General features: G+C 41.1%; 1 protein-coding gene across 3 annotated transcripts in view; it reads right to left on the reverse strand.

The window, feature by feature from the left end:
- Positions 1–10,142, reverse strand: part of KIDINS220 (kinase D interacting substrate 220) — a 163,485-nt gene that overhangs the window by 145,445 nt on the left and 7,898 nt on the right. For all 3 annotated transcript variants that reach the window (XM_026655303.2, XM_026655297.2, XM_026655292.2), the window contains exon 2: positions 2,838–2,985. In XM_026655303.2, the coding sequence (XP_026511088.1) occupies positions 2,838–2,945 (108 nt within the window). In that variant the 5' untranslated portion in view covers positions 2,946–2,985. The remainder of the gene's footprint in view (positions 1–2,837; positions 2,986–10,142) is intronic.

A 10,142-nucleotide genomic window follows, 5' to 3' on the forward strand; every position in this document is an offset into this window, starting at 1 on the left:
CTGTATAAATGTTACTTTAGGACACATTCTTGCATGTCTATACTAGTGCATCTACACAGCATTTTGGGAGCTGGGAGCAAGCCTTCCAACCCAGGTTGATAGACTGGGACCAACATGGCTCACGATAGTGCTCTAAAAATGGTTAGTGCTCACCCTGCACCCTAGGCTTCAGAGCCCATGCCCTAGTCTCAGCCACAACTCCAAAATGCTGCCTATATAGCCATTTTAAGAGCACTAGTGCTAACTCTGCTAGCCCCAGTCTGTTGACCTGGGCTGAGAAGCTCGTTCCTGCTCGCTCCAAAATGCTGCATAGACACCCTATGTAGCTTTCAGGAGTGTTTTAATTCTCTATCTTATTACTATAATAGAAAAAAATGGGAAAAAAGTGTAACATTTTCTCTCACAGTACTACAAGGCCTTACTGAGATACAATTATAGTGGATTATGAATTTGCCAAAACTTAGTAAAAACACAGTTGTGTGCAAATATCATATCCATGGTATTTGGTTAGTGTCTTCCCTAGAAGACTCCAAAGTTTAAAAAAAAAAAAAAAACAAGTATAAAGTTAGGAGTTCCCCAATTCAGGTAATGGAATTACACTATCACAAAACTGGTTTAAAAAGAGAATCAGACCTAAGGAAAGCTAAGGCCAGATGAAGGACAGTTTGAAGTTCTGTCCTTGCTGTGAAAATTCACTCAAAATAGGGTATAAAATAAAATATACAAAACAAAAACAAAAAACAAAAAAAAAGACAGTTTGTGAAATCCATGCTTTTAATGTAAAATGAAAAAGATTCAAAGAAAAAAATTATGCTTAACACTAGCCATCGCCTTTTCTCAGAAGTTCCAATACCTTGTAACAATCAATTAGTCAAATCATGTTTCTGAACTCTTAATAAAGTGACATAAAGATACAAAACCAAAAGTATCACAGTAGCACAAAATGTACAAAACTCCAAGGAAAACTTATTTTTGTAAGCATCCACTGGACTGCAAAGACACACTGGCACACCAGCAAAGTGCTAAAGGGCCATTACCTATTTAAGCAGTTATTCACAAGCAGGGGGGGGGGGGGGGGGGTAATAAACAAAGAATTTACAGTTCACCTGAAGAATAGTTTGGAACTCACATACACAATGGAACTACCTGCCTCCCTCCCAGCAAGGATTTTTCCAGAACAAAGGGTTGGAGTATAAGAAGAGGGGGAAATTGTCCCTAGCCTCCTCTCTCCATCTCTCTTCTCATGACAGCAACAACTCTCAAAGAACTGAACAAAGGGAGGAATGGTCCCATGCTGAAAAGGGACAAAGCTAGCAAAATGTATGGCAGTTCCTGGTGAGACAAACCTTTTGCTTTTAAACCTATTAGCCTTGGTAAAGTTTAATAATTAGCTTGTGTGTTTATCTTTTTATTTCTTTCGTAACCAATACTGACTTATGCGTAATCCATACTTGTAATCACTTAAAATTTCTCTCTCTTGTTAATAAACTTGCTTTATTGTTTTATCTAAAAAACAGTGTGTTTGATTGAAGTGTTTGGGAAACCTCTACTTGAGATAACAAAGGCTGGTGCATAATCATTCCCATTGTTGGAATGACGGACGACGTATGAGCTTACACTGTCCAGGAGGGTACTGAACAGTGTAAGGGCTTGTCTACACTGGCAATTTACAGCACTGAAACCTTCTTGCTCAGGGGTGTGAAAAAACATCCCCCTGAGCCCAGCAAGTTTCAGCGCTGTAAGGCACCAGTGTAAACAGTGCTCCCAGCGCTGGTAGCTACGCCTCTTGTGGAGGTGGGTTTTTTTTTTAAGAGCGCTGGGAGAGCTCTCTCCCACCCAGTGCTCTGCCGTGACTACACAAGCCACATTAAAGCGCTAGCATTGCCAGTGTAGACTAGCCCTAAGACACACATTTCTGGGTGCAAGGCAGTAGCGTAGCTGGGGGGGGGGGGGAAGCGGGGCAGTGGCCGCTCCCCCACCGAGCACAAGTGGCGCCTTTTTAATTTTACTCACCCAGGAGCGGGGGGAGAAAAAGGCGCCACCCGCTGCGGCGCTTTTACTGACGGGGCGGCGCTCCGGGTCTTCGGCGGCAGGCCCTTCACTAGCTCCGGAAGTCTTCAGCGGCACTGAAGCTTCATCGCCGAAATGCTGCTGAAGACCACGGTGCCGCCGAAGACCCGGAGCGCCGCCCTGTCAGTAAAAGCACCGCAGCGGTGTTCCCTCCACCTGGCTACGCCACTGGTGCAAGGCTGGAAATATGCAGGCGTCACCCTACGTATTATTCATGGCTGGCTGGGAGAGCGTTCATGTATTCAGCTGGGTGTGACTTTTCATGCTGGTGGCTGTGAGTGAGCAGAGCCTGGAGTGGTTTGCTGTTCACCAGCAAAGTACTGTAAAAGGCATTCCAGGCTGGAGAGCTAAGGGAACACAGCAGTCCGGGCTGCACTCCGGGGAACGTCACACAACCATTAGTTTCTTTGTGCATCAATTCCCCATATGTAAAATGAGGATAATGTTATTTTCCTACCTCACAGCGGGGTTGTGAGGAGAAATATACTGAAAGATTGTGAGGCAGTCAGATACTACATCAATGGAGGCCATCTAAATACCTAAGATAGATAGGCCACAATATGGCTGTTATGTTTCTTACCTCAGTGAGCACAACAGAATGGAAATAAGAGCTGAGAGTATGACTCAAGGACAAGGAAAGGACCACAAGAAATTTATGGATAGGAATTTATCATATTAAATATCCAGTGTGATGTCGCATCAGTTATTCATCCTGCAATTAACATGTAACAATATTCAAGAAATCTTTGAAAAAAAACTCATCTTACCTCATTTCTTTCATCCACATCTTTGCACGTCTCAAGAAGTGCTTTTAGAGCAGGAACATTTTCCTCTTCTACATAGGTCACAAGACTCTGAGTCATGAGACTTGCCATTTTTAGATAGTACTTCAAGTACTTCTATAACAGTATATACCTGTATTTAAAAAAAAAAAAAAAAGTATTAGTAAAGAAGCATTCAGATTTAATTTGATTACAGAAACCAAACTGTGGGTTGCACATAAGTATCTGCCACTCTCAGCAATAAAACATTTCTGTGACTAACAACACTAACTCGACATTTCAATGAAGACCGAGTTGCTAAATCTTTTGCAATTCTTTGAAAATTCAAGGGTTTACCCTATTCTTAGCATTGTGCAGGAAAAACAGGTTCTGAAGGAAACAGACAATATTCTTTCACACTTTATATATGTACAGTATATGACTGTACTATGGATCACCCAAATGTCCTCGTCCCCCTAAAAGGTATTACCTGTATTGCATATTTCTTAGTATATAGGACCTCAATTGCAGCACCGTTGGCCACAAACTATATACCAAACTCCAATTATTTCAGTTAGTTTTAAGAGTTCTGCCTCTAATAGATGCATAGATTCCAAGGTCAGAAGGGACCACTGTCATCCTTCAGTCTCACCTCCTCTATAACACAGGAGATAGACCTTCCCTGAAATAATTCGTAGTGCATATCTTTTAGAAAAATATCCAATGTTGATTTAAAAATGGTCAGTGATGGAAAATCCACCATGACCCTTGGCAAATTATTCCAATGGTCAATTATTCTCACCATCAAAAATTTATGACTTATTTCCACCCTGTATTTGTCTAGCTTCAACGTCCAGCAATTGGATTGTGTTATACCTATCTCTAATAGATTGAAGAGCCCATTATTAAATAGTTGTTCCTTTGCAGATACTTATAAACTGTAATCAAGTCATCCCTTAATCTTCTCTATGTTCATAGAATCATAGGACTAGAAGGGACCTCAAGAGATCACCTCCATCTTGGTGCACATAACAAAATTCATTCCGCACATGGGTGGGAAAAATTAGAGGGAACACTGACTATGACCCCCAGATCCCTTTCCGCAGTACTCCTTCCTAGGCAGTCATTTCCCATTTTGTATGTGTGCAACTGATTGTTCTTTCCTAAGTGGAGTACTTTGCATTTGTCCTTGTTGAATTTCATCCTATTTACTTCAGACCATTTCTCCAGTTTGTCCAGATCATTTTGAATTTTAATACTATCCTCCAAAGCACTTGCAATCCCTCCCAGCTTGGTATAAAGTTTGCGGACTGTAAGTGTACTCTCTATGCCATTATCTAAATTATTGATGAAGATATTGAACAGAACCGGACCTAGAACCGATCCCTGTGGGACCCCACTTGTTATGCCCTTCCAGCATGACTGTGAGCCACTGATAACTACTCTCTGGGAATGATTTTCCAACCAGTTATGCACCCATCTTATAGTAGCTCCATACGTTGTATTTCCCTAGTTTGTTTATGAGGAGGTCATGCGAGACAGTATCAAATGCCTTACTAAAGTCAAGATATCTACCGCTTTCCCTCTGTGCACAAGGCTTGTTACCCTGTCAAAGAAAGCTATCAAGTTGGTTTGACACAATTTGTTCTTGACAAATCCATGCTGACTGTTACTTATCACCTTATTATCTTCTAGATGTTTGCAAATTGATTGCTTTATTATTTGCTCCATTATCTTTCCAGGTACAGAAGTTAAGCTGACTGGTCTGTAATTCCCCGGGTTGTCTTTATTTCCCTTCTTATAGATTGGCACTATATTTGCCCTTCTCCAGTCTTCCAAATCTCTCCCATCTTCCATGACTTTTCAAAGATAATCGCTAATGGCTCAGATATCTCCTCAGTCAGCTCCTTGATTCTAAGTATTCTAGGATGCATTTCATCAGGCCCTGGTGACTTGAAGACATCTAACTTGTTTAAGAAATTTTTAACTTGTTCTTTCCCTATTTTTAGTCTCTGATCCTACCTCATTTTCACTAGCAGTCACTATGTTAGACGTCCGATCACCACCAACCTTCTTGGTGAAAACCGAAACAAAGTCATTAAGCACCTCTGCCATTTCCACATTTTCTGTTATTGTTTTTCCTGCCTCATTGAGTAACAGGCCTACCCTGTCCTTGGTCTTCCTCTTGCTTCTAATGTATTTGTAGAATGTTAAGATAAACAGATTGAGCTCTTTGAGTTTATTGCTGTAAGGCCTGTTTTCTAATCCTTTAATGATCATTCTTGTGGCTCTTCTCTCAACCAACCTCTCCAATTGGTCTACATCCTTTTGAATTGTAGATCGCAGCGGCAGTTGCACCAATGCTAAATACTGAGATCAACTAACTCTCTATTCCTACTTGAGATTCCCCCATTTATGCATCCAAGGATCGCATTAACTCTTTTAGCCATCGCGTCACACTAGAAGTTCATGTTCAGCTTATTATCCACCACAACCCCCAAATCTTTTTCAGAGTCACTGCTTCCCAGGGTAGTCCCCTCTCCTGGAAGTATGACACATTGACATTTGGCTGTATTAGAATGCATATTGTTTGCTTGCACCTAGTTTGCAAGCGATCCATATCCCCCTGAATCAGTGACCTGCCCTCTTTATTACTTACCACTCCCCTAATTTGTGTCATCTGCAAACTTTATCAGTGATAATTTTGATGATAATTTCTTCCAGATCACTGATAAAAATGTTAAATAGCGTAGGGTCAAGAATTGACCCCTAAGGGCCCCACTGAAAACACAGTGATTCAATGACAATTCCCCATTTACAATTACATGTTGACACCAGTTAGCCAGTTTTTAATCAATTTAGTGTACATCATGTTAATTTTATAGCATTTTAGTTTTTTAATCAAAATATTGTGTGGTACCAAGTCTTAATATACTACATCAACGTTATTACCTTTGTCAGGCAAACATTTAAAAAAATAAAATAAAAAAGATATCAAGTTAGTTGGACAGGATCTATTTTCCATAAACTAGTGGTTTTCAAGCTTTTTTTCATTTGCGGACCCCCTAAAAAATTTCAAATGGGTATACGGACCTCTTTGAAAATGTTAGACATAGTCAGTGGACCCCCAGGGGTCCATAGACCACCGGTTAAAATCTACTGCCATAAGCCAATGTTGATTTGCATGAATTACATTACCCTCCTTTTATTCTTTATTAATCGAGTTCCATATCAGCCACTCCGTAACCTTGCCTGGGACCAATGTCAGGCTGACAGCCCAACAATTACCTGGGTCAACCCATTTACCCTTTTTAAAAACTGGCACAACATTAATAGGGCCCTATCAAATCTGCATTAATGAGAACACAGAACAAATCACAGAATCAAAACATTAATGTGGAATCCTGATCTCCCTAGCACTAGGACCACAGTGGCAGGCAGGCAGGGCGGGTTGCACAGCTGAGTTATGTGCAGCTGCACTTAAGAGAGTCAAGCTTCTTTGGATCACAGCCTCTTGCTCTGCTGTGCAGAGCTAGGGAGGATAGGGAGCTGATGTCAGGGTGTCCCCCGCCTGTGTACCTGGTCTTCACTGAGCCGGGGTGGGGAGATAGGGGAGTGCCTGTCTGTGCACCAACCTCAGGCTCAGGAATAGTTGCAGCTGTCTGAACAAGCGTTCAGGCTGGTGAGTGCTCTGCTTAACAAGAAAGCATGCGAACACACTCCCTCCCCCCCCACACACACATGCACACTCCCTCCTCCACCCCACACACAGGTCAGTGGACTTCCTGTGTTACTGTTCAACAATGTCAGTTTGGTCATATTACCAAGTGCTACTTTAAAAAGTGATTTAAAATGTCTTACTTTTACCATATACTTATATTGTATATCTGTTTAAATTGTAGGATTTTTTTTTTTATAAAATCAGTTTTTTCCACTGCAATCCAGTTCTGAACACTTTTATTCATTTATAGTAAGGCTACTTAATTGTTAATGTGTCAAACAGTTTTGATTTAAAAAAATAACATAAAAACTGAATTATTTTTTTTATGGAAAAAAATGAAATCAGAAAATAAATCCAAAATCCACAATAATAAAAGGGATTTCATAGGGCCCTACATTAGCTTTCTTTCCAGTCTTCTGGAACTTCTCCAGTGCTCCAAGACTTATTGAAATCAACATTAATGGTTCAATGAACATCTCAGCCAGCTCTTTTAAAATTCTTGGATGAAAGTAATCTGGATCTGCTGATATGAAAATGTTTAATTTTAGTAGCTTCTGTTTAACATCCTCCAGAGATACTAGTGGAATGGAAAGAAAGTCTCACTATACGGTGAAGATAACAATCTCACCTGTTTGTCCCCAAAAATAGAACAGAAATATTAAAATGCTTCTGCCTTACTGTTTACAACTATACCATTTCCACCTACTAATGGATCAATAACATACATCTCCTCACAGCTAAAATGTAACCCTTCATGTCCTTAATGAGGACAGGTAGACATATCATCCCGATCCTGCTTGGCTGCTGTGCTGATAACATCCAGTAATTATGGCAACGCAAATCAATGCTACCTGCCCTACACTGATTCTGTCTTACCTCATTAATTAGGTTAGTGCCAACTCTTGTCATCTTCACCCTTGCATGCTGCACATGCAATGTACATAACAGATAACAGCAATTCCTCAATGACAGAAAGTCATGTGATATCCAGAAGGGTATAATTTCCTGTAGTCAGCACGGACACCAAAAACGTTACCCAGGCAGCCCAGCATCTAATGAAGCACAGCAAATTTTCTACTCAAACATCTCTACACAATCACAGAAAAGGCAGAACGATCTCAAAGCTTCATGGATTCATTTTGTGCTGCTGTCCTCATCCACAAGAATGAGGATGATCTTGTGATTCGGGCAGTGGACTAGGAAAAGATCTGGGTTCTATTTACAGCTCTTCCATAGGCTGCATGACTTTAGGCTAGCCACTTAATCTCTCTATATCTCAATTCTCCATCTGAAAGTCATGATTTAATGACATTATGAAAGGCCATTTAGGATAAATACAAAATTAAAGAATTAGAATTAGCTTGAGTTTGGTTAAGGAAATGTGTGTGTTGTAAAGAAAGACCCTGACTAGCAAGTACAAGGAAGGCCTTGAAAAAAATGAGTTATAAAGCCAGAAGGAATGAATGTCTGGTTAAAAGAATAACTAATGAGATATGGGGAATTTCTAAAAAGAAGGCTTCATTCTGACCAATAGGGGTGACTACAGATGGTTTTAAATAAGAAAACAAGAATGTCTTAAAAGGAGCCAACATGCACCTTCCTACACCACATACCAGTGTTATCTTAAAAGTAAAGCCTATGTGAAACCAGATCTGACAAAAATAAATAAATAAATAAATAAATAAATAAATAAGGTGTTGGTCAGCAGAAGAGACAATGAGAAAAGACCTTAGGGAGAAAGGAGGTTGTAAATGTTATCTAAATTAAAACTGGAAATAAAGACGGGGAAATTGTCTCAAATTGGTTTGTTAGCTAAAGTGGTAATTGGCTATGCCATTTGTTTGTTAAAGGGTATAACTATTGTTATAAATTTGTGGGTTCTTTGTCAGATCCTACCTCATCATGCTGGAGCACACCAGGATGAGACAGTTTTCCTAAGTCTGGCTAATTTATGAGTCTACTGATCACATGCTTATGAATACTTTGTGAGTGTACTGGATGTAGTGACTGCTTATTTTTAGGCTGTTTGGCATGTTTGGAGCAATTATATAAAGCACTATTTGGTCTTTAGACTTAATAAAGGAATTTATAGTTAAACTTGTGTCTGGTGGTCACCCATATTAATATTACAAATTTATATGATTAATAACTCCAACAGAAATTATTTAAAAATTACAATCAGTTCCAGAGAAACAGGACAATTAGTATATAAGCATCCACTATTATAATAATGGGCCCCATTGTGCTAGGCTCTGTATACGCATGAAAAGTAGATTGTACATACTTTGGGGCAGAGACTATCTAAATAGACACATCAGACACAGGATACGTGAAAGGAGTATAACATACAAGCACAGTGAACAATGTGATGATGGCAAATATCCTGTTAGTTTCACTTGTGGAGATAGTGTGCTGGGGCAGTGGTTCTCAACCAGGTGTCTGGGGCCCCCTCTGGGGCCGCCAAGCAGGGCCAGCATTAGACTCGTTGGAGCCTAGGGTAGAAAGCCAAAGCCCTACCACATGGGACTGAAGCCCAGGGCCCTGAGCCCTGCCCCCTGGGCTGAAGCCAAAGCTTGAGCCATGTAGCTTCACGGGGACCCATGTGGCATGTAGCCCCAGGCAACTGCCCTGCTTGCTACCCCCAATGCTTGCCTTGGCATTTATATACAGAAAACCAGTTATTGTGGTACAGGTAGGCTGTGGAGTTGTTATAGCATGTTGCATGGGGATGGGGGGGGGGCAGAAAGAAAAAGGTTGAGAACCTCTGTGTTGGGGATAGTTAGGAAAGCTTAAGCTAAACTGAAAGAAAAGTGAAGGTAATGAGCAGGGCAGGGGAGAAGAGAAGGGCAAGAGGGGTAGGTGTGGAGTGAGGCTGAAATTAAGAAACTGTTAGAGAAGGGGCAGGTGGGAGTTGGAACAAACAGTTAATCAGCACAGGGCAGAGTAAGTCTGGTCAAAACTTCAAAAATTTCTCTGAGATCAGTTTATGGGAGTCCCCCCTTTAGCTGCTCCTATCAGCTAATTTATGGCTGGCTTTGGCCTGCAGTTTCTTTCCTCAAGGCCAGATAGCAGGTTGGTTCCTAGTGCCTGGGAAAGGACCGTCTCCTCTGCACAGTTCTGGGTATGGATTGTGTTGGGGTAGCCCTGGTTGGGGCCCATTTCCCCCCCTCCCTTTTCCCAGTGCAACAGTCCCTGCTTCAGCCATTTCTGCAGTGATTCCTACCAGCTTTTGTCACTTTGTTGCCATGAGGGCCGGGCAGTCACAGGGGAAAAGCAGGAACATGAGTTTTTTCCATCCCATAAGAAACTATGCATGAGTAGTCGTCTGCCACAATGTATCACAAAGAGGAACAAAACAGACATTCTAAAGTTCACATCCTGAGCATGCTATGATGTGGCCAACATACAAAGGGGGTTTGATACTCCCTCCAAACAAAAACAAACAAAAGGCATCAACAGAATTAGGGCTTGTCTACACTGGCACTTTACAGCGCTGCAACTTTATCGCTCAGGAGTGTGAAAAAACACACCCGAGCCATAGGCACTGATGACGTCATTAGGCCTATATATGAACCAGAGTTCTTCCATGT

This window comes from Terrapene carolina, unplaced genomic scaffold, assembly GCF_002925995.2.
Source record: "Terrapene carolina triunguis isolate 2854851 unplaced genomic scaffold, T_m_triunguis-2.0 Scaffold42, whole genome shotgun sequence".
In the NCBI taxonomy this organism is placed as follows: domain Eukaryota; kingdom Metazoa; phylum Chordata; order Testudines; family Emydidae; genus Terrapene; species Terrapene triunguis.